A 27,701-nucleotide genomic window follows, 5' to 3' on the forward strand; every position below is an offset into this window, starting at 1 on the left:
AGTTGGAGATGTTAGATGGCTTGTTTGGCGAGATGAATAGCTTTGAGGATACATTCAACATGCCTGCTGAGTCCAATGGAACTCTTCTGCTGGTGCCACATGCTCTGGATGCAGTGGAGAAATGCGAAATAAACACAGATAAAGCACAAGGGAAGGGGGATGTTCCTTCTGAGCAGTCTCTTAGAAGAAAGACTGGCTTTTCACAGGAAGTGAAAACAACGAGCTGGACTGAGAAAAGCCACTCTATTGAAATGAAGGCTCCTTTACTCCAAAATGCAGATGAAGATACAGGTGATGGTAAAGATGGCTGTTTAATAGGACAAGAAAAGGAGTTGGAGTCACTTAGGATCGCAGGGGATGTGCAAGATTATAGAACACACAAGTCATCTGAGAATGAGAAGCCTGTGAAGGAAGATGTGCCATCTTCATCAAGCCAGTGGTCTCAACTGAACTTATCTGACCTTGATGTAACTCACTTGGAAATGTCTGTATGTAGCTCTCCACCCTCTGACTTACACAGAAAGAAAAATTTAGAAGAGAAGTCAGAACTAATGACCGAGGATGATGCTGTGGAAACGTCTTTGCTGAACACTTCAGGCTTGATAAAAGCACAAAAACTATTGAGTGTCAGTTTGTCAGAAAAGTGCTATGAAGTGCAAAATCCTGAAAACAACCAAACATCAGAAATAACTCCAGTAAAATCTGTGTCTCTGAGTGTTCAAGATCCAAAGTTAGTAAAAGGATGTGCAGCTGAGAAGGTTTCCAAAATGAGCTTCTTAAACTGCAATTCCTTTTTAATTGAAAGTACAAATGTCACAGAGTATTCTGTAGTCTACAGTGGCAGCTTTTCCAAGCATCTAAAGGCAGCTTCTAAATCTGTCGTAACTGATGTTCTGTCTCACCCACTTGTATGTAGTGCTGCATCTCCAGATAATTGCGGTGACCTACATCTAACAAATAGTGAAAATACTCTTACAAAATCTGGCTTTAAAAGACTGAATATGTTATCCAGCTTGAGAAAGAGGTCCAAGAGATTTATTTATACAATAAATAATACTTTACTGTATCAAGAAGAAAAAATACAGAAAGAAGTAACCTCTGAATCCCCTATTCATCCTGTATTACCACATTCAGAATCTGATTCGTATGAATTTAAAGGCTATCATGTGTCCAGTGTTGATGAGCAAGGTATATTATTAAGCTTTTCATCATTTGTGGAGGATTATTTGTTAAGAACCTCTTATGCAAATGCTTTCAGATGAAATTGTGTAAAATCCTGTGTTTGTGATAAAGTAGTTCTGCAACTGGGAATCAAGACATAGAATTGGTCTGTTATAATAACGACGGAATAGCATTATTTTTAAGTACTCTGGTGCTGACTTACTGGTTTAGTCTCACATTAGTTTGTGGAATAGAAACTTCCACCTTGAAACATTATTCTAAGTTACCTCCAGTAATTATTCCACAAAGCTTAATTGTCTTTGTCAGTGCTGTTTAGATGTCCGTAGTGTCAAGGGCCATCCCGTCTCAGTTGATAACTTCTAGGAGATCATAAAGAATGGTGAAGTTGTGTTGTTATTTTTCTGAAATTAAGAAGTTTAAGACTATACATCTGTTTCTTCCAGAAGCACAAAATATTTTTAAAAATAAATTATATAATGCAAGCAAGCATATACTCCTATTTTTTAAAAACTTGTTCTTGCTAGAATTACTTAGTATTAGGAGTTGAAGTACTGCTCTTTAAAGTTTGAAACGAATCCTGATGTTGTGACACGAGGAATGGGAGCCCATCTCTTCAAATTTCATTACAACTGAAAATGGATTTTTTCTTTTTAACTGATAGCATTAACTGCAGGCTACTTACTTGTTTCTGTCTATTAGAACATGATTAGATTATCCAGATCTCCAATCTTGTCAAGGTGTTCCCATTTGAAAACAGGAGTGATAATTATGGTACCAGTGTTAATCATGTGTAGAAGTGATCTTATGGGCCAAAATTTTATGAAAATCTGAATTTGCATTTGTTTGAATAAATGAGAACTACTTTATTAACATGTTTTCTTCTGTAATGTTTTCTTTTGTAGACTGCTTGCTTCTTGCTGAGAGAAAGCGATTGCAATCGAATATCAAGGAAAATAATTTCAGCACTTGTACTTTAAAAATGGGTATAATGGATAACTCATCTGATAATTCATTTAATGACAGACTGAAGCACCAAGACCTGAGAGACTTCGGGGAAAATGCAAGAGAGGATCAACCTGCTGCATCCTTAAAATGCTTCCAAGTGTCTAATGCACAGAAAGAAGACACAACAAATTCTTTAAATAGTGAAATAATTTCAAATATAAAACGTAAAGTTCTAACTTCAGCGTGCCTAATGGCAAGAAAGCGTTCCAGACTGCTCTCTAAAGGCTGTTGCTTAGAGAAAGGCAGGGAGGATAAGTACAAGAGTGCTCATGTGAACGATGGAGCTGCTGTACCTCACAGCCTGAAAGAACTTGCGTGGTCTTCTCCTGGGGATAATGAGTACTTGACTGATACGCACCATGACACTATGTCAGTGACACACAGCGATTCCAGTGCTACTTTGAGTCAGATCAGCTGTGGCGTAAATGGAGTCACTATTGATTGTTGCAATAAAATATCAACAGATAAAAGGCATGCTACAGACCAGTGGTCAGCAGTTGACTGTAGAGAAGTACGTGGACCTTTGGGAATAAACTGCTCAGAAAATGACAGTACAGGATTAAAACTAGGGGAGAAAACAGAGAAAGCAGCTGCCTTTTCAGAATTTGTAGACAACAATGAAGTGCCAAAGTCAGTTGAAAACCATGAAAACCCTCAAGCAGCTGCTTTCAATAATGCAGCTGTAGATGTTGCTGAAGAATTGTTAGATTGTAGAGATGATAATTCTTTAAATGAAGTAACTTCTGAAAAAGATAAACAAGTAGCACCTATATATTTCAGCAAAAAGCCAAATGAGAACCTAAAGTGTAAAGGGAAATCATCAGGAGATCTTAATGCCTGCAGTTTGAATCTGGGTTTTGGTGGCTTTCAGACTGCTTCCAATAAGCAGATTAGGTGCTCTGAAGTCAGTATAGCAAAAGGCAAAATGCTGTTCAAAGATATTGAAAATGAATGCTTTGAAGCCTCTTCCATGGAAAGAGACAGAAACTTTTCAGATCAAGTTGAAAAGGATAAATCATTTTTCTCAGATTCAGAAAGGAACTTGGGCAGTAATTTATCTGATCCTTTGGATTCACAGACAAGTTTTCTTGAGCCTGGCTATACACAGTTTATTCCACATAAAGTTGGCTTGTGTAAAAGCTTTCCTAGAAGTCAACAATCCTTGCAAGAAACAAATCAAACCTTGACAGCCAGCCAAGAGGCTGAAATTGCTGAACTTTCTAGTATCCTGGAAGAAACAGGTAGTCAGTTTGAATTTACACAGTTTAGAAAGCAAAGTAACGTGATGCAAAGTTGTGCCTTTCAACAGTTTGGAACTGTAGAAACACGTGGAACGACGAGTGTGGAAAATATTACTGAAAGGAGGAAGGATAACTTTTGCAGCACTTTTAAGTCTGAAAATCAAGTAAAAAAAGACAAGGACTCTACTAAGCAGGAAGACACAAATGAAGGCTCTAAAGCGGTGGAATACAAAAAAGAAAACACAATAGTTTTCCATAGAAATGACAAAAAGATTACTTTTAATAACTTAGACAGGAATAAAAGTAGCAAATCTGATGGGAGCTTTCCAGTAGCTAAACTGGACAGCTTTTCTAATTTTGTAGGCTTTACTTCAGCTGGAGGTAAAAAAATAAATATTTCTAATGAGGCTTTGACCAGATCTGCAGAACTCTTCAGGGACTTGGATGATGATAACTATTTGTTTAAATCTTCTGAAACTAGTACTCAGTGTTACAATTCAAATGGGCAGATGTCTTCTAATGATAATTTTGTCAGATGTCTAACAAAACAAAACAATGGGAAAACGATTTGTGTTTCAGATTTCAAAAGCATAGATGCCATTTCCCACACAGGTTCTGTTTCCCACCATGCACAGGAAAAAAATGAGGAAAATATTAATACATTGTTTAAGGAAAATACAGAAAATTGGACAGAAAGGTCAATAAATGATAATGAAAGTGTTAATTTCAGTAGCACTAACACTATCATCAACAGTCTATCATCTGTTAAAAAACATAACCAGAATCCTAAAACTTCCAAACAATTTTTGAGTCAAGGAGATCGCCAGGTTGAAGGTAGTTTGCAAGAGGACTCACTAGAGGTAACCTGTTTAGGAGATGGTATTACATCTGCAGAAGAACATAGTATTTCATATGAAATGGAAAACTTGTCTCCTAATCAGAAAGGAGAAGACAGAACGCAGGACAATGAACACTTATCACAAAAATTTCAAACTCCAACTGGTGGTTATGTATCCATTTCTGCGGCAGCTTTGGATAATTCTCTACGCTTCCTCCATGTGCAACATGGAGAAATAGATATAAATGTTTTGGAGAACTCTGATAAACAAAAAAATAGTAAAAGTATGGAAGAAGACACCACCCATGATAAGATACTGTTAGGGAATGAAAGCAGACTAAAAATAGATTCTTGCCATTGTCATCAAATACCTTTTGAGCAAGAGGTGGATGGTGAAAAAAATGAAGTGAAGGGGAGTTATCTGACCGGTTTTCATACTGCTAGTGGCAAAAAAATAACAATTGCTGATGGATTTTTGGCTAAAGCTGAACAGTTTTTTGCAGAAAATGTTGATTTAGAAAAGGCATATAATGACAGTTTTGAGAACCCCTTAAAGAAGAAGAAATGTGGTAAAAACTGTGTCAAAGACTGTGACTTATGTAATGAAAACATTGCTCAGTGTGATCCCAGAAAACTTAATTTTAGTAAAAAGCTTGTTTCTGAAGAACCAGAAGATCAATTTAAGCAGGCAGTAGAGAGCAGTCCCATTAAACATGCTGTGATTCTTGATACTGTTAAAGGAGATACATTTGTTAATCTAAGTGAAGATTGTGAAAGAGGTCTGGTAACTTCATATGCACATAAAAAAGCTGATGTCAGACCTGGAAAGTCAGAATTAGAATCCCTTATTGAACAAGAGAATGGTACTTTAAGTAGAACTTGTTTGTCTGAAGATGGAAAACTGTTTGCAGAGAGAGAGTTGGAATACTCAGCAAAACAGGGGGATGATTCAGAAAACATGCATAATCTTCCTGTGCACTCTGCTGCATCTCTGCATTTAATGAAGGTATCAAATGACCTTGAGGATAATTCTGTGCCTGGAGATACAAAAAATACTTTATTTGTTGAGGATACTAACAACGAATCTAATCAATCCCTCCTCTTAACTTCAAGAAGTAGCTCTTCTCATTTGAATGGTGACTTGGAACATTTAAATGAACCTTGTGCTGATGCAAACTGCTTCACAGACACCATAGTTAATGCTTGCCAGAACCAGTCCCTAGGCAGTCTTCCTGAAGATGAAACTAATTTAGCCAGCTTAAAAGAAACAAGGCCTAATGTTGAAAATCAAAACGGTGATTTGAAACAAATTGTGTTTAGTACAGCAAAAGGTAAAGCAGTTTCTGTTTCAGAAAGTGCATTAGCAAGAGTGAGATGTATGTTTCAAGAAGCCTGCAGTGAATCTGTAAAATATGAAAGTGAGACTAACTCAAGAACTAATCAAACAGAAATTGCTGGGAATTCATCTTCTGTCATTCATGATGAGTGTCCTAATTCTGCTAAGTTTTTAAATGCTACAAGAAGTGAAGAGATTAATTCAGCTGCATCCCATTTTACTAAAGTAAATGCAAGTGCTAGTGAAAATGGTCACCAAGATACAAACACATTTGCAGATGCAAAGTCTATTTCAGATCCTCAGAGGCAATGTTTTGAACAGAACAGTAAGCTTTTAGGGCACTTGCTTGTTCCAGGTAAGCAGTCAGACTCTTCTGTGAGCAATCTTGGATTTTTTAGTACAGCAAGTGGTAAGCCTGTACAGCTATCAGAAGAGTCCCTCAGGAAAGCTAGACAGCTCTTCTCTGAAATGGAAAGTGATCATTCATTGCATGTGCAAGAAGCATATTTAGTGGAGGAAGATGTTGAAAAGTCTGAAATGCCCACTGAAGTAGTTCCTGGGAAAATGCAGATAGCGTTTCCGAAAGGGGAAGAAAATGCCAGCACTGAATTGATTTCAAATCCAGCTTTTGGGTTCAGCACTGCAAGTGGAAAGCGGGTAACAGTCTCTGAAAATGCCTATAAAAAAGCAAAGGCAATTTTAAAAGAATCTGATGACTTCTTAAGCAGTGGGCTTTGCATTACAGATCAACTTAACTCAGTTAAAGAGAATGGTCGATATGGAAATTCTCTAACTGATAAAGTGATCTCAGAATCCAAAACTGAGAAAAGCTGCAATGGAGATTTTGGCTTAAAAAACATATGCCCCGAGGAAAAGAAGTTTTTGCCAAGCACTCACCATGTTAAAATGCCTGAGTATTTACCACATAGTAAGAAAAATAAGCAGTTAACTTTATTTAAAAATGGCTTGCAGCAAGAGGAGACTAAGTCTTTTGGAAAAGAGCAGCTGAATCTGGGGATGAAAACAGAGTCTGAAGCAGTTTCATGCAGTGCTGCTGCTGAAGCAGAAATGAACATTAATCTTGTCCAAACTCCAAAACATTACTTGGAAATGGAGGCTATAGAAAGTGCAAGAGCTTTTATGGAAGACAATATTTCAGATTCTGGAGTGCAAATTAATGCTGCACAGTCCTTCAGTGGCAGACTGGATAAAAACTTTCAAAATAAGACCTTTGGGAAGAGGCACTTTGAAGGAAAAAACTCACTCGGTAGGTCTTTGTCTTATATATGTTCAACTCTGTATTTCTGCACAGTGGGTTGTTTAGGGTTGGGTTTTTGGGGTTTTTTTTTGCATGTCACATTGGTTTTTGGCTTATATAGAAGTGGTAGTCCTTTCTCTAAGCATCAGTGACAAAAATCCTTGCTGCAGGCAATAGCTCATCCATTCTTTCCAGCCTTAAATGCACAGTGCAAGCTAAATTTGTGATCAGTAATTTTGAAGGTGTGCAGGTTTTGCTGTTTTATCATAGTTACAGAAGAAAGCTACAGCTCCTTTTCTATCTGAGCAGACTTCCTTCTTTTTTCTCTCTGCACAAATTTGTGGTTTTGCATGAAATTAGTATTAGTATTTCCATTTTCACCTTTTTTGTGCTTTGTAGGTGAGAACAAGGTTTCACTTGTATTGAGATTGCTGTTCTGAGATGAAAAATAGTTGTTGGTCTAAAAGCACAGTTTCTCACCATCTAAAACTGATCTGTCTCAGGGCTGAAGTGTTGGTACATAACGCTTGCATAGTCACCCAGACCTGTTCTGGGACCTGGGCCAGCTGAAAACTGTTTATGGAAGGGCAGATTGCAACAGAGCTGCTGCCTGGCTGCACAGGTTCGGGTACAAAGGTTAGTGCTGGAAAGTTTGAGTAGGCATGAAAAGGCAGATAGGACTCTATCAGTCCAACTGGAAACAGCTGTGACACAGTTGAACCACATCCTTAGTTACAGCTTCTGTGCAAGATGCATTACACACTTTTTTAGAATTCCTTAGGGACTCTGATTACTGAAAGTGCAAAAGAAGATGCAGGTGAGCTGTGCTGCTTAAGTCCGCTGTGGTGCGGTCTCTGAGGCAGGCTGCCTCCAGTGTGTTTGCTAATTTAAGGCTCGCTAATTCTGATTTGGACAGAACAGGTCTACTCACCACAAAAGATTCTGCAACAGAATTATGGGAGTCTTGAAATCAGTCTTGGTAACACAATATACAGTCGTTCTGTACAGAAGAAACTCTTGCAAATTGTGATGAAGTAGCTCTGTTCGAAAAGGCCTTTCCATACAGGTGTGTGATCTGAAAAGTGGCTCTTTCTGCTTGCTCTGACTTCTTGAATGTTTTACTTAGAAATTATAGTTAAGTTATATGGTATTGGTAAGAAACTGAACTTAAAAGGAACATAACTTTTAAAAATCTGTGGTTTTATCCTAGGAGAACCTCCAATTAAAAGACAGCTGCTGCTTGAATTTAACAGAACAAAGGATCCCCCCAGATCTTCGAAAGCTTTGAAAAGCACCCCTGATGGTAATTTTAGTCTTCTTGAGTTCTAAGCAGTAACCTGATTTCAGTTATCTTTAGAATTCTTCAATTTCCAATAAACTAACATTTAATAAGATTGCTTAACTGCTTCTTTTATCAATATAGTAATGAAAATTCAGGGAAGCTGCTATCGTAAAGTCTCTGCTGACTTGAAATCACATGATTAATGGTATGCCTTATTGTGTAGAATCTAAATATATTACAGTGTACTGCAAGAACTGTCATTTAATTTTCAGCTTGGTAGGAATTTATCCAGTTTCTCACAGTCCTAAATCTCACAAATTCTAGTCTCACTACGTATATATTTTATTGATCTGTAATTTCTTCAATTAAAAATTACCTGCAGGAAAATGAGAAGGTACTGGTAATTTCATCATATAATAATTTGTAAAGAATATACTTGCTGATTGGTGTCTACATTACAGATACTTTTAATATTTTGAGCCAGTAATACAGACTTCAGTTATGTTCAAATTCAAAGATAAGCATGTCCTTCAATGATGGAATGAGAAGTTTGTGCAAATATGCCCTTTTCTGTTATAACTTAAAAAAAAAAAAGTTGCTAAAACAGTTTTAAATTTAATGTTGAGCCTACCTGGAATTAAATATATGATAAACATTTCCCTTTCAGGAGCCTAAAAACATCTTGCAGGCTCGTAAATAGGAACTTTTGAGAGTTCAGCTTTGTGGTTACTTATCCTTTAGATGTTTCTGCAACTAGTGTGAAGATGTTTTATACTAAGATTTTATTTGGGGAAAAAAAACAATGGACAAAGCTGTTCAAATCCACCCTCGAAACTTTTCTATATATTTTTAACATTAATATAAAAAATAAATGTGTTGTAAATATCTATTCATGTAATGTACCATTTCAAACTTTTTTCTAATTTTCTTACAGGCATTTTCAAAGACAGAAGAAAATTTATGTACCACGTTCCTTTAAAACCCGTAACTTGTCGACCTTTTGGGTGAGAAATTTTTAATATATTTTAGAATTCTTCTAATGTAATTTCTTAAAACCTCTTAAGTTCTTGTAACTTTTAAAAAATATATGGTAATAATTTGCTACCCAAGTTTATAAAAGACTAATAATTTTACTTCAAAATAAACATTAAATTACCATATAATACACATTGCTGCAGTAGACCAGTGAGATGCTAAACAAATTTTACCCTTGTATTTCTTTTTTCTCGATAGATAGAAATTAAGTGTTCAGTTTTTAAAATGTTGAAGAGTGATACTATGGTTTTTTTATTGACATACTGTTGAAAGTTGTATTACTAAATGAAGAATATCAAAATCCTAACAAAGATTTTTGTCAGGAAGCTGAAACCTGTATGTTTAAATGTTTTCATCTGTGTAGGGCTACCAAAGAACGACAAGAAATCAAGAATCCTACCCTTACTCTACCAGATCAAGACTTAAAAGGATTCAAATCTAAGCCTGCCATTTTTCAGCACTGTGCACTAAGGCAGTCTTCAAGTGGTACTTCAGGGGTTTCTGCTCCATGTAAGGCCTCAGCAAAAGAGAGTGGAGAAATAAGAAGTTTGTACAAATCTGGCAAAACTGTTAAGACTTTTATTCCACCCTTCAAAACCAAGGTGACGTTTTCTGTAGGTGACCAAGGCAGTAACAAAAGATGCGATTCACCAATCAGCAAAAATATGACTGAAGAAACGGAATTAAATCAGATCACAACTGAACAAAATATTGCTGAACCTCAGGATCGCCAGTCTGGCATCCAGCACGCAGCAGAAGCTGAGCTAGAAAATGGCAATTTAGGTATTTTCAGATTTTGATCACTTACCTGTTATGAATGCTAGCTGACAGAACTGAAGTTTTAAGGGGTTTGCATATTCTGTTGGACTTACTTTTTTTAGTAAAAAGAAGCTTCTTTTTAAGTTTGGGGTTTTAGTATGGGGTTTTTTGCAGGAAAATTAGGAAATTATTACTTACCTAACATTCCGTATTGCACTTGTGATAAAGCATATGCATCTTATCTCCAAAGTTAAATAAGAACATGAAAAATTTGTTTTCACATAGTGCTTCAGAAACAAGTGTTTAAGATGGCTTATGTTTCATTTGATATTTTACATACCTCTTATGTAAAATATGCAAGGAACCTTAAAGACTAGCCTTGCTGTACTTCATTCACTTTTACAGAAGTTTGTTTTCATTCTGTTTTCCCATTAAAATACAGGCTTAACCATATAAATGGCTGGTTGTGTCATTTTCAAAGAGGCAGAGTTTAAATGCTTAACTGTTTGACTTCATTTAGCATGTGAACTTCTCCCTTGGAAGCTCCCTTGAGTGTTCCAGTGTGCATAACTTCTGCAACTATTACAGTCAAAGAATCTGAGTTTTTTCAGAAGGACTCATTGTGTGTATTTGAACAGGTGCATGAACATTTGCAGAATTAGATCCTTTATTTACATGACAAAATCTCAGGATTACGGACTTTATAGTCATCATCAACTGATTTCTGTTCATTTGGAGTTTTCTGTGCAGATAGAGTTCAGTCTGATGAGAATAATATGTGGATCCAAGTTTAGTTTAGGGACTTACATATTCATATTAATTTCATATAATTAATTTCATATAAATATTATTCAGATGCCTTCAGTAAACACTGCTTTTTAAATGCATTAAACTTTGAATATTTAGACTGTTGCAATTTCTAAAAATCTGCAGACTGGCTTAGAAAATATGCTTCTCTGAATCTGCTTTTATGACTGTATATCTTAAATCAAAATATACTGTGAAAAGGTTTTGATGACTATTTTTTTTTTTCTTTGCAGCTATGGTCCAGATGATGACAAATCTCCGCTGTGCCAGAGATCTGCAGGAAATGAGAATTAAAAAGAAATATAAGCAAAATATTAGCTCACAGCCAGGCAGTCTTTATGTCATTAAAACATCTGCAAGAAATAGAATCTCTCTGAAAACTGCAGTAGAAGAGAAATCTCCTCGGTTTTATTCTGCAGAAGAGGTATATTGATAACTTCCTATTGTGTGTGTCTTTCCTGGGGTCTGTTCCTTAAGACAAGCAAACAAAAACTCAGTAGCTTTTGAACAGATACATTCTTCAGTTTTGAGATAAGTACTTACAGTAGCTCTAAATAAGTATACCAGTCGCTACAGTGTTTAAGTAGCTTTGCATATCTACAGTTTTTAAGGCTGTTCCAAATAATCAGGGTCATAAATGTCTCCGTAGTGTTATAATCAAACAAGAGAAGCATCAAACAAGGAAAAAATCCACCAATTATAGTTGCTATGGACTTTTAATCCATACAAAGAGCTGTTTTAAGATAATGCACAGTTAAAATTTAAGCTTAGGTAAGTCTATATCAGAAGCTTTTGGTACAGTGAAGGTACAAAAACCTATTGGATTTGTTTCAACACTTCTGAACCACACTGTGATGCTGTTCTGCTAAAATAATTGCTGGGAATTACATATGAAACAAGGTTGGACAAAGGCTGTCTTAACCTTAAGGAAATATTTTACCTGAATTTATAGCATTAGATACAAAAACTCTCAGCTGAATTCTTACTGTTTTGTCATTATTTTGTCTTTTTCATCTCATTTTTTGCAGCTGTACACGTATGGTGTTTCAACATATTGCATACAAGTTAATAGCACAAATGCGGAATCTTTTGAGTTTCTCATTGAAGACTTTTTCAGTAAGGAGTATTTGTTAGCTGGAAATGGGATGCAACTTGCTGATGGAGGATGGCTCATACCTACAGACGAGGGAAAGGCTGGAAAAAAAGAGTTCTACAGGTACTGTTATTTATGAACTTGAGACAAGTATGGTATTTATTAGTGATTCTCTTATCCCCTAGAATAAATCCAACACAATGATCTTTTAAAGTCTCTGACTACTTTTTTTCTGTGCATTTTTAGTACACCTCTGTTAGTGTTAAATGAAGATACTGTAGGATTGTAAATTTACTATATAGACTAATGTTTTTTGTGAACTTTACTGACCATTAAAGAAAGCATGCAAAGTCAATTTAGAAAATTTCTGGGGAATCTTCAGTAGTGTAAATAGTCTAGAAAAATATTATTATTTTCTTTTGATTCAACATTTAACCATTTTGTTTAGTGAGCATTAATAGGCTGGTTGGTTTGTTTGTTTTCCCAAGTGGAAAAGGATTTATTTCAGTTGGGCTCTAGAGTTTCTTGATGGCAATTAAGATTATTTGGTGAGGTACTTAGGGCTTCTTTGGCAGGACAGGGCTGAAAATATGTTTTTTTCAATATAATTTTTTTTAAAGCTGATGTATGATTTGGAAGAAGCCAATACCTCAGCAGTAAAACTCAGTAATTCGTTCAAGCTTTCTTTTGAGCATATGTAAGAAGAAAAAAAAAAAGTGCACAAACAACCCTTGTTGTTGCACTCTTCCTGGTCCTTCTGTCCCTCCTTTTGCAGGTCATTTAAGATGAGCTGAAAAAAAAGTGTGTGCGTTGGATGCACCTCTCCTAAACATTTTCAGAAAAAATATGTTTTGTTTTATTGTAAGCAAGTTTGTACATTATAACTTAATCAAAAGCATGTTCGACAGAACAAGGAGCTACCCGTGTACTGTTGCTCCAGCAAAACTTCAGAAAATACTTAACTGCTATTTTCTGATTTCCTCTATAAAATTGAGATGCTCTTTTCTCAAGTCAGTGTCGCTGTTGTTACGCAGTCACACAAACGCTCAAGGCAAAGACCTGTATTTGAGTAGTGTTTGTAGTCAAGCATGCATTGCCAACCTACATAGTATCAGAATTCAAGAGGTTTGCAATATTTGCTTTCCAGTACCAAAGCAGGACAGAAATAGGTCTGTTCCAAGCTTTTATTTGAAAGTTGGAGTTGATAAAATCAGTGCCAGTAATCCAGTATGGGAAAATTTGACTAGTACAAGATGTGTGTTTTCATGTTGTGATCTGTACTTCCTCGTGAAAAAAAAAAAAAAAATTGCTTTCTGCTCTTGCCTAGTGAGTCAGCATCATTATTAGTTTCTCCCACATAATTTTGGGAAATATTTTTGATGCCAAAGCCATTGCCATGACTTTGAGAAATGTTTTTGGTGTCAACAGTATTTGTTTATCTTGGAAAAACTGGAGATGTTCTGTGTTCGGACTCAACAACTGTGCAGTGAAGATCCATCAAGCGCTGAAGTTCACAGAATCATAGAATACTTTAAGTTGGAAGGGAGTGCTGGCAGTCATCCAGTCCAAGCCCCTGTTCAACACAGTTCAGATTAATTACTCGGGGGCTTGTCTAGCTGAGACTTGAACACCTCCAAGGACAGAGATTCCACAGCTTCTCTGGACAGCCTGTGCCAGTTGACCACTCTCAACCCTTATCTCCAATTAGAATTTTCCATATTCCAACTTGTGTCTGTTGCTTCTCGTCATACTGTTGTGTGCTTCTGAGAAGGGTCTGTCCCTGTTTTCTCTTAATCCTCCAATCAGGTAGTTGTAGACAGCAAAAAGGTCTCTTTGCCTTCTCTCTTAAATTCAAACCCACCTCTCTTAGCTTGTAGCAGTGTCGATCTGACCCTGAATACCAGATAGCCTCTTGAGCAATTTGTAGAGGTTGTTCCCAAGAGGTTGCCTTTGGTTCCTGTGTCTTTTCTGGACTTGCTGTATGTTAAAGCATATGGTTGAGAATAAATAATCTTCTGGTTGGTCAGCTGAATCAGTCTTTTAATCCATGTAGGTATATTTACTAGATCTCCATCAACTAGAATATATATGCCTTCATTTAGTCATCTGTATTTAGGATCTTAATCTTGAACTGAATTCTGTCTTTAAGTCCTGAATTGTATTGACCTTCAGAAAAGATTAACAAGTATTTCTTAAAGTTTGAGATTGCTTTGCTCTCTTCTAATGTAGTAATAATTAATTTGATGGTCATGCCTGCTCCTTATCTTCCTCAGTATGACTTTTTGCCCTATGAATTGTTTCTTTTCCTCATCCAACTGTAATACAGTTCCTTAAAATATTCTTGAGGCTTTCTGACAAGTCAGAAATGGACTTTTTGATAGGACTTAACTTGTGCTTTAAGCAGTCAGCTATTTGAATCTCTGGTTTAATTCTTTCTGTTCCTCTTTTAATGAAGTGACCTACATAGTGACTGTGAGAGCTGGAAAAAATAGATGTTTCCAACCCAACTCATGCAGATCACAGTTTGGACTCAACACAGAATTGAGTCCAAACCCCAACTCCCTTCAAGTCCAGAAGTCTCCATTTCAAGACTGCATGCATGTATGCGCATGTGTGCTGCTAGAGAATATGAGACAAAACCTCAGTATTCAGACAATAACCCAAACAGGTTACGGTCTCTGATCTTCCTGTTTTCACTGCAATAAATATTCCCTTGTAAATGTTGCCTGTGTACATACACTGAACACACTGCTAGGGAAAAATAGGCAAGTAAAAACTTACTGTGGATTCCAGGTTAATTTATTAACAATTTTTCTGCAGAGCCCTCTGTGACACTCCTGGTGTGGATCCCAAGCTACTAACGGAGGCCTGGGTTTACAATCACTATAGGTGGATTGTATGGAAATTGGCAGCCATGGAAGTGTCTTTTCCACATGAATTTGCTAACAGATGTTTGACACCAGAAACGGTGCTGTTGCAATTGAAATATAGGTACGTGTACAGATATATATTTGGAGTTGTAACTTGTGATACCATGTGCTTTCTAGTTCATAATATTACAAAATAAGCACCTTCACCTTGAATTAACTGTTTATTAGAATGCTTATATTATTAAATTTATGCATATCAGTATTCAAAATGTAGTGCATGTTATTTGCAAAAATTTAGATAACTTTGCTTCACTGGTACTTCATAATGTAGATTGATTAAGTAATAGTTTGCTGCAGTTGCTTTTAAGGAAAAACATGGTAGATTTTTGTTTGCTTTAACGAAGCATCCTGAATTCTTTTTTGTAGGTATGATTTGGAAGTTGATAAAAGTAAACGATCAGCAATCAAAAAAATAACAGAGAGAGATGATGCAGCAGGTAAAACGCTTGTCCTGTGTATTTCTAAAATCATATCACTAAACACCATTGTATCTCCTAGCAGTAGCGATAAGAATGTGGAAAGTAAAAAAGCAGCAGCAATAATTGAAGTTACTGATGGCTGGTATGGGATTAGAGCTCTTCTGGATCCACCTCTCAAGGCTTTCTTAGATAGAAGAAGGCTGACTGTTGGTCAGAAGATCATAGTGCACGGAGCAGAACTTGTTGGCTCTCAAAATGGATGTACGCCACTAGAAGCTCCAGATTCCCTTATGTTAAAGGTAAAACAAAACATTAGTTCAGCTTGATTGAATGTGACTGATAGATGTAGTAGATGCTACTTACTTGAGCCATGTTTTTTAAACAGAAGTAGTTTTGTCAGGGCTTCATAAACATAGTTCTGTTGAAATTTAATAACCAGATTTGTAAGACATGATGCAAAGTAGCTGACTCTATTCAATAGGGTTGGTAGAGAAGTTTATAATATAAAATTCTGCCAAGTTTTGCTGCGTGTTTTGTCAGTTCCAGCTCCTTAACTCTGTGAAGCACCAAGTTATAAGAAGTATTTATCCATCACAGACAATATGGAAGTTGGGGGAAGAATGGGGGAGCAACAAAACAGGTTGTGAGAGGGTGGGCTTGGGGGGGAGGGCCTTGACTTCTTTGAGGATTATTAAAGTGTCAGGTGAAGTTGCAGCATAAAAATTTTACTCCTCTGGTATAAAGCAATGGCTTGTCTCATAGATGCTCATTTCCTAGAGAATTTGAACTCATCAAATTTTTGGTTCCTGTTTAGAATACATTCTTCAATGTGAAAAGAAACCGTGAAATTAAAATATAATATGTTTGTGCGCAAAAATGAGATATTCTTAGTGAGGTCGGTGTGAAAATAGTCTTTCCTCTAGCTACAATAAGTTGGATATCTTTTTGACCTCCTAGTGACAGTTTATCATTCAACATGTAATTTATTCAGATTTCAGCGAACAGCACTCGATGTGCACGATGGAATGCAAAACTAGGATTTCATCGGGATCCCAGGCCTTTTCCTTTGCCTTTGTCATCGCTTTACAGTGAGGGTGGTGCGGTGGGGTGTATTGATATAGTTATTCAAAGAACTTACCCTCTTCAGGTATGGTATTTTATAAATCTTAACAGGTTCTGTGAGATCTAAATTATACTAGTTGATTGCTGTATCATTCCTCACATCAGATATAATATAGACAACTAAAAAAATTAAGAAAAGGCACCATTATGTGTAAAACAAATAGGAATGGTTCTTGCAGTGTGCATGTATTTAATATTTCAGGACGGGAGTATCCTGCTATAAGAAGAGTTTAAATTTGTGTTCAGTATCTTCTGGTTGGCTTTGCTTTCAGCTTCAAAAAGCCAGAAATCATTTAATTTCAGTTCTGTAATCTAAAATGCACAGCATTTGTTTTAAAGGAGAATATTGTCAGTTTCAACTCCAAGCAGAAGTAAAACCCATATTTTCTATGATTAACATACATATCCCCGCAAAGAAGTTAAATATTTATAAGCATTAGTAAGATTACTTTCTCTTACATGTAGCTGGCTACATTGTCTATGATCTATTATATAAAAATATTACTGAAAATACTATGGGATTATGGTGTAAAATAGAATGGAGATGTTTTAAATACCACTTGATATCCAGACATTTTAAATATGGTCAGACTTCACTGTAACTACTTGCTTTTATAACAATACCAACTACAAAGACAAACGATATTTTTGTTAGTAATCAGTCCTCTTAATGTTAACAGTTTAACCAGGATACAACTTCCAAATTTTGCTAACTTTTCTCACAGTATGTTACACTTGGCATGTACATATAGGGGATTTTTTTTTTCCATTGCTTTCGTTCTAAAGTGTTGTATAACTGTTGGTCGATGTAGAATGAATTCTGCAAAGGTCATAGCAATATTTGGTTTGGATCATTACTTTGATATTTAGATCATTACTTTTATGGAGGAAATTGCAAGGAAAAAAAAACACCTAAACAAACTGCTTTCTAGTCAATTAATAAATGGCAGCACAACCTTCTGGTGTGTCAGCCACTCCTCTTAACTTCGTATCGTCAGCAAACTTGCTGAGGGTGGACTCTATCCCTACATCCAGGTCGTTGATGAAGATGTTAAACAAGACCAGACCCAGTACCGACCCCTGGGAACACCGCTAGTTACAGGCCTCCAACTAAATTCTGTGCCACTGATCACAACCTTGTGAGCTCTGCCAGTCAGCCAGTTCTCAGTCCATCTCACTATCCACTCGTCAATCCCACACCTTCTAAGCTTTGCTACAAGGATGTTGTGGGAGACCGTATCAAAAGCCTTGCTGAAATCAAGGTAGACAACATCCACTGCTCTCCCCCTCATCTACCCAGCTGTTGATGCCATCATAGAAAGCTACCAGATTGGTCAAGCATGATTTCCCCTTAGTGAAACCATGTTGACTACTTCTGATAACCTTCTTTTCTTCCAACTGCTTAGAGATGGTATTAAGAATAAGTTGCTCCATCAGCTTCCCAGGGATGGAAGTGAGGCTGACTGACCTGTAGTTACCCAGACCCTCCTTCTTGCCCTTTTTGAAGACTGGAGTGACATTGGTTATCCTCCAGTCTTCAGGTGCCTCTCCCGTTCTCCAAGACCTTTCACAGATGATAGAGAGCGGTTTAGCAATCATTTCCCCAAGCTCCTTCAGCACTCATGGGTGCATCCCATCAGGGCCCATGGACTTGTGTGTATTGATTTTGTTTAGACTATCTCTGACCAGCTCTGATGTGAATGGTCTGATGAGGTCAGATATGTGCTAGAGCCACTGCAAGGGAGAAGATGGGACTGTGCAGCCAAGAGAAGCGAAGGGACCACTTTCAGCAGCAGCGACCTCTTTGGCTCACCCGTCTCTTAAAATAAGGCACGTAAGGCATCAGGCAAGCCAGTTCTGGCAGAGTTGTGGACAAGGCTGTAGTCCTGTGGAACCAGTTCAGGCAGAAAAAGTTTAAGAGCATCTGGGGAATAACATCATAGTTCTCCTACAGCATCTAATCTAGCATGGTAAAACAGACAGTACAGTTGATGTGGAAGGACAAATCAGGCAGAATGCAGTTCTGGTATGTTTTTAAGCATTGAGTTTGATGGTTTGTATCTTAATGTATCTACCAGTGAGATCCAGCTATCAAAATTCCATCATTGATACCTATCACTATCAGCTATAGCTTCTTCAGCTGTTAAATCATGCAGTTTTGACTACTGCTGCATTCTGTCTGTGTATCTCTAAAGTGATTTACCAACCAATACTGTGGGTTTTTGCCTTTTATCTGTTATACTGAAAGAACTTACAATCTACTGCCTGTTCATTTTTTAAAGCATTTTTGTTTAGCATTGAGTATTAGAAGAAAGCTAGATGAGGTTAGGAATTTTTTTTAAATTATGTTTTTTGTTTGAATCTTTTTATTTCAGTGGATGGAAAAGACATCAGCTGGTTCATACGTGTTTCGTAACAGACGAGCTGAAGAAAGGGAAGCTGCCAAGCATGCAGAGGATCAACAAAAGAAGCTGGAAGCTCTGTTTGCAAAAATCCAAGCAGAATATGAAATGCATGAAGGTAAAACTTTCATTGTTTTAGAACATGCAATAAGAACACAAAAAACTTTTTGATATTTACAGAAGAGTTTAAAGAAACTGGCCTAGTTCTTGTTTTAATTCCAAGTGCAGTGGGCTGGGACAGTCTGATCTTGCCTACTAGAGCAGTGAGTTGAGACAATCTGGTACCTTCTTGTCTTGGGTACAAGTACATTGAGTTGGCACAATTAGGCACTCCCTGACCACACCTGGAACTCCTGTTGCCTGGGAAACATAACTGAAACTCCTCCTGTCTGGATCGTAGCTTACTGTGAAAGGTGTCAAGATTATCTGACAAGAATTATGGGCACAATGCAGAAGTACTGACCAGAGTCAATCATCTTGCAATCCTGTAAATATCGATCCTAAGTGAGGCCCTTTGAGCTCTCCAGGACCACAGTGGGCTGTGACCCAGTATCTCCCTCTGAGTTGGGACACCTCTCAGGATAGATTTTGCAGTGTTTAAGGTAGATTTTGCAACATAATTCAGATCATCCACTGATGGAGGCTGACGAAGAAAGGTTCAAAGATTGTCTGCTGACAGATGCTGATGAAGGAAAAGAATGAGTAATTCACTGTAAGTAGATTTTGTGAGGTTCAAAGATCAAAATCGTAAGTAATTCATTATAATTCAATTTCACAAGGTCTCAAGCATCATTAGGTACCAAGAATTTACTATAATCTGCAGTGAAATAAACATCTTAATCATAGGTTAACCTCTATATCTCTGTGTGTGTACATGCAATTTGATTTAGGAAACTTTGTTGAATCTTTTAACTAAGTCACTATGTTGATTAGAGTAGATTGTTGATTATTGACTGATTAAGTATTGTTAGAAAACATACGATCTAATCTTCAGATTTATTGTGATAGTAAATTGCTGCTACCTCAAAGTTATATAGGACCCATAATAACATGTTGAATCAATACCACTGAAATCCCTGTATCCAATTCCCTTAGACATGAACTGTTTACCAAGTCTGGGACTAAGTTTGGATCCAGCAGCACCTAGACTTCTCTCTGAGAAGTTTAGAAAGCAAGGGGGTCCGTTCCGAATCTCACAACTCAACAGAAGGGCCTCCCTGGCCCTTTCATTCCCAATCCCTGTGTAAATCTTTCTAGCCCACTTCTAACTCGATTTCCCTTTGTATACTTCTTCCATGTAGTAGGTAACAGAGTGAACCTGGCCATTGAACTTTAAGTCACACTTTTACAAATTCATATTAAAATCACTTTTGCTAATATCTTTGATGGCGATTCTCTAAGCAACCGAAATCTCTCATCTACGAAGGTCATCCTTCCCCTCTCTTTAGCATTGGTAAAGCTGCATGTGGGGTACTACAGCCAGTTCTGGGCTCCCCAGCTCAAGATAAACACGGACATACTGGACACAATCCAGTGAAGGGCCATGAAGATGCTTAAGTGATTGGAGCATCTGACATAGGAGGAAATGTTGAGAGAGCTGGGACTGTTCAGCCTGGAGAACAGAAGGCTCAGGGGGATCTGATCAATGTACATAGATATCTGAAGCGAGAGGGCAAAGAAGATGGAGCCAGTCTCTGTTGCCCAGTGACAAGACTAGAGACAGTGGGCACAAACTGAAATGCAGGAGGTTCCTTCTGGACATCAGGAAACCCTTTTTCACTTTGAGGGTGACTGACAGTGTTGCCTAGAGAGGCTGTGAAATCTCCATCTCTGGAGATATTCAAAAGCTTAATGGGCATGGTCTTAGGCAGTCTGCTGTAGGTGACCCCGCTTGAGCAAACCTTGGGTTTGCCAAGATATAACGTCCAGAGGTCCCTTCCAACTTCAACCATTTTCCAATTCTGTAATGAGGTGACACTTCACATCTCTGCCAGGGATTTCTAGCAGCAGTTTCAGGTCTGCTGTAGCTGTAAGTGCTGCAACTGGCTGCTCATTGCTGCAGCTTCATGAAGCTCAACACTGCTTGCTTCCCCTAAGGTTTTAGTCAGCTAAACTGGAATGAGGAAGGGTATTAGGATTCTTGCCACAATGATTATGGATTCTGGCTGCCTTGATGCTCTGGTCTGGTTTTTGGGAGGTTGGGTTTGGTGGATTTTTTTTGTTTTTCTCTTTTTTCCCAGGAACAGATAGGATTCCATCACTAACACTAGCCTGTGCAGTTCGTATTTCACGGGGTCATATCTGAAACCCAGATAGCCTTTTCCTTTCCATAAATCTTTCTCGTGGTGATCTGTAACACTGAGATGTTCTGTAACTGCTTTCTCAGAACCTAGAGCCCCTCATGAATAACAAGGATAAGGCAAAGCCATAACCTTTAAAAGAAAAAGGGAAGAGAAAAAAACCACAACACAAAACCAACAAAAAACCACCTCTGAATTCTTAGTTGAAATCCAAGATTGCGTTATAATTCTTAACTTCACTGATATGAACTTCCTCGTATCAGTCACCTCATTGCGTGGTTTTATGTTTGACTGGTAAACTTGTCTATACTGGAGTTTACTACACTGAAGGAATTCATCACAATGCTAGCAGCAAAATGACTTGCCTTACGAAGAGGGTAATAGTTTAATATAGTGAAGTTAACTTGGCTTTCAGCTGGTGTCCCAAGGAAGCTTCACATGCAGGCCTGTGGTCACCTGATATTACAGATCCTGGTATCTTTGAGACTTTCCTACTTTCCTGCTGTATGAGAGGAAGGGACAGACATAGAGAAAATATGATCAAGTATCAGTGAAGCTTCATGGCAGCCTGTCAAGTCTCCTACCCTCTCCTAAGTGCAGACACTGATGCTGGCTTCCCCAAAGTTTGCATAGTATTATAATCTATGTTGTATTTAAATGAATTACATTTTTTTCTGCTTATATTTTCCATATATATATATATATATATATACACACACACATATGTATATATATACACACACATACATACACATGCATATAACTGTTCCTAAATAGAAGTGGCTTGTGTTTTTATTCTGGCAAGGCCTAAGTACTACCATGCTTCTTACATAATTATTTCTTCTTTCACTTTTAAAGTGTATTGCTGTACTCACCGTAAGGGGTTTTTTTTTTTTCAACAGAGAGAACTAGCAGAAGAACACCAAGATCACACATAGTCACAAGACAGCAAATCCATAATTTGCAAGATGGTGCAGAACTTTATGAAGCAATTCAGAATGCACCTGATCCTGGCTATATGGAGGTAACTGTAGATTTGGCTGGGCTACTTTTGAAATGCTTGTGAAATAATTTACAATTTAGTAACTCCTGCTAAAATCAACCATTAAATTACTATTTATGTTTGCCACCCTTTGAGTTTTTCTACAGCATGCTTATTGCCAAATAAATTAAGACTAAAAATTTTGAAAATTTTTTCGTGAAGGCTTGTTAAAATAGATGGATAGTATCTGAGATTGCAAAACAAAAGTTATTCTCTCTTGATACAAAAATCCAGGACATCGCACAATTAAAAGTTAATGTTACTTGTATTTTAGTACTTTTTGTCTTGCATATATGAAAACTAAATGCATCTCATAAGTCTTGTGCTTCACCTGCTTATTCTTGCATGCTGTTCACTGAAGTGTTTGATTATATTGTCGTTGATCCCTTCACTCCCTAAAACTCCCTGTTCCAGTTCAATCATAATTTTTAAGTGTTTAAGCCTTTGTTAATAAGATGCAGGTGATTAGTCCCTGCCAGTTGTTAAAAATCAAACGTGTGCCTTACCTTGTGCAAGTCAGGGTCCTTGACTGTCATACAGCCAGATGATCTGTGACTTTATTTGACAAAATGTTTTGCATATCTGTGGTGCTACATGTAAAGGCGTCTGGATCTTGAAAGCTTGGTCAGAAAGGTAACACTGCTGGCACATTTTAGGGTAAATCACCATCAGATTTAGCTCAGAGATAGCAGCCTGCTGAGAGCTTCAGCTCTTCTTACTGAATTTTTTCCTAATATTTCTTTTTTCCTACAAAACAGGCACGCATGCCCATTAGATTAAATATTCACCTTAGCTATGCATTCTTATGCAGGCTTCTCACTAATTATCACATAAGAACAGTGTGTAATGTAATACTTTGACAATGGAGCACTAGCTGAGTACCAGTCAAGACTGGTGACTCCCATTGTGTTAACATACCTCACTTCAAGTCCTAGTAGTATATCAGTTGAACAATAAATTGTTTTTAACAGATGAACAGTTAAGAGGGTATCTAAAAATCTTGATGTGATTTTTTTTTTTTTTAATAATAAAAAAAGATAGTGAATACATTTTCTCTTGGTTACAGGGATACCTCAGTGAAGAACAATTAAAAGCTTTGAACGCTCACAGGCAGTTGATGAATGATAAAAAGCAAACTCAGCTACAAGAAGAATTTAAGAAGGCCTTAGAGTCAGCACAACAGGAAGAAAATGGTTGTTCCAAAAGAGATGTGTCTACTGTGTGGAAATTATGTGTGGTAGACTACAGAAAGCAAGAAAAACATAAAGGTTAGTACTTGCAAAATTTTACATAACTTTTTTCTAAACATGGTAACTGGCCAACATCATAGGTAGATTTTGAAGAGTTTCCCCAACAGTATTCTTGCTTGCTTGATAATATTTCCAGTTTTTTGTTTTGGTTTTTTTTGTTTAGGGCTTTTGGGTGGGAAGGGAGTGTTGTGGATTAATATTGCTTAAAAGCTTTCAAATTAGTATTGCACAGCTAATGTATGTTAATCTGATACTGTTAGGAGTGATACTGAGTATTTGGCGTCCACTGCTAGAAATTTTTTCGCTGTTAAAGGAAGGCAGTCGGTACAGAATCTACCAGCTGTCAACATCACAATCCAAAGGAAGATCAGACTTGGCTAACATACAGTTAACAGCAACAAAGAAAACTCAGTATTTGCAACTATCAGTAAGTGCTTTAACTGCATCAAGATGTATCATTAAAACATATCAGTCTATATAAGTAAAAACTTAAAAAATTGTGTTTCTTCAGGTATCCCAGGAGATGCTGGTACAGATTTTCTTTCCAAGAAAAGCTCTAAAATTCACCAGTTTGTCGGATCCTTCTTTTCAGCCACCATGTGCTGAAGTTGATTTAGTTGGAGTTGTAGTTTCTGTTAGCAGAACAGGTATGTTGTGGACCATGTTCATGTCCTCCCACTGAATAAGCACTATCTTTTTTATTTCAAAAGTCAAGATGATCTTAGTGTTGTACCTGCATCTCAGGCCTTTGAAAACCTGCTAATATAGCCCATCACTGTGATATGCTGGCAGATAATTCTGTTTTCCTAAAGAAAAACTGCTTTTTAGCTCAGGAGGAATTCAGTAAGGGAGGATCTGAGCTCAAGGGAAGCTTTTCTTTAGTTGTTTCCATAAGTAGTGGGTGTAAGCTCTCACATCTGTGTTCAGTATCTGCAGAAGTAGACTCGTGCATGTACATGAGCTCCCTCTTTTGTGTACACTGTCATGGAATGAGTAGAACCCAGGCACTGGAGCTCACGGGTAGGGACAGGTGGATAATCTACTGAATAAAAAGGAAAAGCAACACAGGAGTATTATTTTTTAAGCACTAGAACACAGACTTCGAGTTGTTTTCTGTAATCAGTAGGGAGATAGTGTACAATATGAATGAAGTATCAAACACCTGTTACCATGCACACGGGCTGCCACGTTGTATTTATCAGTTCTCTTTCAAGATGTGTGTGACTTTTTTTTATAGGTACAAATTGCAGTAAACAACCTTTACTTAAAGGCTTAAGGTTTGATTCAGACTTTTTTCTTGCTTTTAGGTTTCACCACTATAGTGTACTTATCTGATGAAAGCTATAATTTGGTGGCAGTGAAGATCAGGACAGATCTTAGACACTTTGCTATTGAAGATATAGTTGTCCGCTGTTCTTTCATTTCTGCAAGCAACCTTCAGTGGCAATCTGAATTCAGATCAGAAATTCCTGTACTGTTGGCTGGAGACCTTTCTGTATTCTCAGCCAGTCCAAAGGAAAACTATCTTCAAGAGAAGGTTAATGCACTGAGAAGTACAATAGAGGTAAATCTGTAGATTTTTAGTTTAATGATTAATAATAGTTAGTGCTTTATTACGTTCTTCAACAAAAAATCCATTAGTACTAATAAATTTTTAAAACAAATAATGCACATAATGTTGAATTTGAGGGGATTTTTCTGAGAGATGGAGTAAGGTGTTAATGTACTTTCCTGGAGGATTCTCCATATCACCTATTGGTCTTCTGATTTTTTTCTTTTTCTTTTTCTTTTTTTTTTTTTGCGTTCAGCTCAACCAACACTGTCTTCAGGATGTGCCACAGAATCTTCTAAATAGGAACAGGGCTACAGCAAAAAATATTGTATCTGTCAACAGGGAATCTGTCATGGACAGTTTGACTCTAGCCTTTTAGAAGTTGGAATTTACTGTCTTGCTCAGCTAACATATTCAGTATTGGATTGTTGATTTAATTTATTTATTATTTCAATTTTTTAGCTGTGCTAAATAGCATGTTTTGGTCATGCATTCTCACTTCTTACTGAAAAATAAGTTTAAATACAATTTTTTTTTTTCTTGTTAACAATAAAAGGAAGATATGACATTTCCCTCCACAGAAAGGACAGCAGTCCTCTTGAATTGTTGGTTTGCTATAAAATAAACTTCTAGTGGGATTATGATGAGAAAACAAAGTCCTAATACTTTGTTTATGAGCATATAGTACTTACACAGTTTGAAAAACAACTACTCTGCACTGTAATCTGTTCTCCTTTACAGAATGTGGCCTCCTTTTGCTCTGATGCAGAAAGTAAATTGATGAATTTGCTACGAAGAAATCTCTCACTTACACCCAGTTCAACTAAAAGATGTGTCTTAGAATTCCTCTCTCCCTCCTGCAACTCAGGTCTTCATGCAGAAGATAAAAGTTTGGTAAGATTCTGGTTATTAATATCATTTATACTGATAGTACATACAGTAAGGATATAAGCAAGTTTTATGCTGATAGTTGTGGTGAATGGTCTCACTTCTCACTCCACTCTGGATGTTCTCTTCAGGACAGTGCAAAGCTGATTAGAAGCTTTCTCTGCATGTGGGTTTAGGACTATTCCCCAGGAGGAACTGTGAGACTATTGTTCCTCCAAGCAGTACATGACAACCTCCCCTTGTGGCCTCTGTTTTCACAGCATATTTTAAATATTCTGAATTTTATATGAGTACAATGAATCATCCTTTCCCTATAGATAATTTATTGCTGCTTTGATCCCATTGTGAAGATTATATGACATGGATGTCACTGGAAGAGAAAAATCTTGATCCATAAATGTTTCGTTCATGGCATTCCCCAGTTCCTACCCTTGTTTGGGGAATTTACTTCCTGATTTTTTTTTCCTTTGTTCACTATTTCCAGGATTCAAAAGGGAAGAGGCATCACCTAGTAAATGGTTACATTTTATAGCAGTCTTGACACAAATTGAGTTAAATAGTACCCTTAAGTTTCCCATGAAAGCTGCTGGTGGCAAGTTGTTCCTTATGTGGAGTACTTAGCGCAGTCAGAACAAAAATTCTTCCTGCCACTAGCTGCAAGGGAGGTAGAAACACCCTGATGTGAGATCAGTTCCTGGGGACTAAATTTCAGCTTATACAGCACCCTTTTCCATTTCAGAGTGCTAATATTTAATTCTGAAGGTTCAGTTTATATCAGTTTATTAATTATATTAACAAAGTTAAAACAAATGAGACATTACAGGTATTTTCAAGTTAAACATGTGTTTGAATGATTTGCTGTGTAGCATCATTTGTGTGTACTGTTCAAGTTTTTTGGTCTGTATTCTATCCCTCTTTTCTTCAATTTTTTTTCCTCACTTTTCCCTATTTAACAACCTGTTGAGGATATATCCAGTGCAGTAGAAGACTTAACTCCTTTTTATGAGTGCTTTGATTTCTTAACATCTGGCACAGAAAAATTCCCATAGATTTAGCTTAGATCTCAGAAACGGTATGTAGATGTGCCGACTTAAGGTAACTGTAAACAGTGATTTATCAGGCATCAGGACTTGAAAGAATAACATTAGTCACCATCAGAAGACACCAAACTGAAGGTAAATTGGACATGAATGATGACATAGCATTTTTAATCAGTTTTTTGTTTGTTTTTATTTTCCCCCGTTGTGTGGAAGTAATTGAGGCAGATAATGGAATAGGGCGTTCTATTCAACATAAAACTTACCTCTTTTTAACTAGATCTCTTCTTCTAAAATTGAAATACAGCATCCAAGCCCTTTGTCAACTAGCACACCGAATGTGAAACTTGTTGCACAAGGCTCATCAGCAAAAACGCCTTCATCTGCTGCAGTTAATGAGAACCATCCCAAAAACAGCAAAAAGAGAAAAGCCATGGACTTCCTCAGCCGCATTCCCGCCCCTCCACCACTGACACCCATCTGTTCAATCATTTCTCCATCTTTAAAAAAGGCATTTCAGCCTCCACGAAGTTTGGGTTTACACTGTAGCAAGTCATCAAAAGAAACAAATCAGAATATTGGTCATGTCACCCCCTGTAGAAAATTGAGAGAGACTGTCCATCTTCCTGAGAATGACCTGGTTGCTGATGAAGAACTTGCAATGATTAATACACAAGCACTCATGAATAATTTACCAGAAGAAAAGAGGATTGATTATGTAAATGAAAACAACAGTACGATAGCTACTAATTTATCTGATGGTCTTTCACCCAAAAATAGTTCCAGGTCTACTGGCAAAGCAAATAACTCATCAAAAAGCAGTTCTGAAGTAGCTGGGGCTCTTCAGAAAGACAAAGGAACCTGAGGACTTGTTACAAGCCTGCAGAATGCTTCAAAAACAAAAACCTCAAAAATGCTTATAA

At 37.1% G+C, this 27,701-nt stretch overlaps 1 protein-coding gene across 1 annotated transcript; it reads left to right on the top strand.

Annotated features, from left to right (window-relative positions):
- On the top strand, nucleotides 1–27,701 carry BRCA2 (BRCA2 DNA repair associated; the record flags this gene model as incomplete). Its single annotated transcript, XM_010176829.2, is given in 19 exon segments — nucleotides 1–1,188; nucleotides 2,085–6,869; nucleotides 8,071–8,163; nucleotides 9,077–9,146; nucleotides 9,542–9,960; nucleotides 10,977–11,167; nucleotides 11,772–11,959; nucleotides 14,657–14,827; nucleotides 15,133–15,484; nucleotides 16,177–16,332; nucleotides 18,683–18,827; nucleotides 21,912–22,033; nucleotides 23,118–23,319; nucleotides 23,562–23,728; nucleotides 23,813–23,948; nucleotides 24,609–24,865; nucleotides 25,595–25,747; nucleotides 27,059–27,630; nucleotides 27,632–27,701. Coding segments are annotated over 19 exon segments (9,437 nt in total), but the record flags the coding sequence as incomplete, so codon positions are not given.

This window comes from Antrostomus carolinensis, unplaced genomic scaffold (assembly GCF_000700745.2).
Source record: "Antrostomus carolinensis isolate BGI_N321 unplaced genomic scaffold, ASM70074v2 scaffold14441, whole genome shotgun sequence".
In the NCBI taxonomy this organism is placed as follows: Eukaryota; Metazoa; Chordata; class Aves; order Caprimulgiformes; family Caprimulgidae; genus Antrostomus; species Antrostomus carolinensis.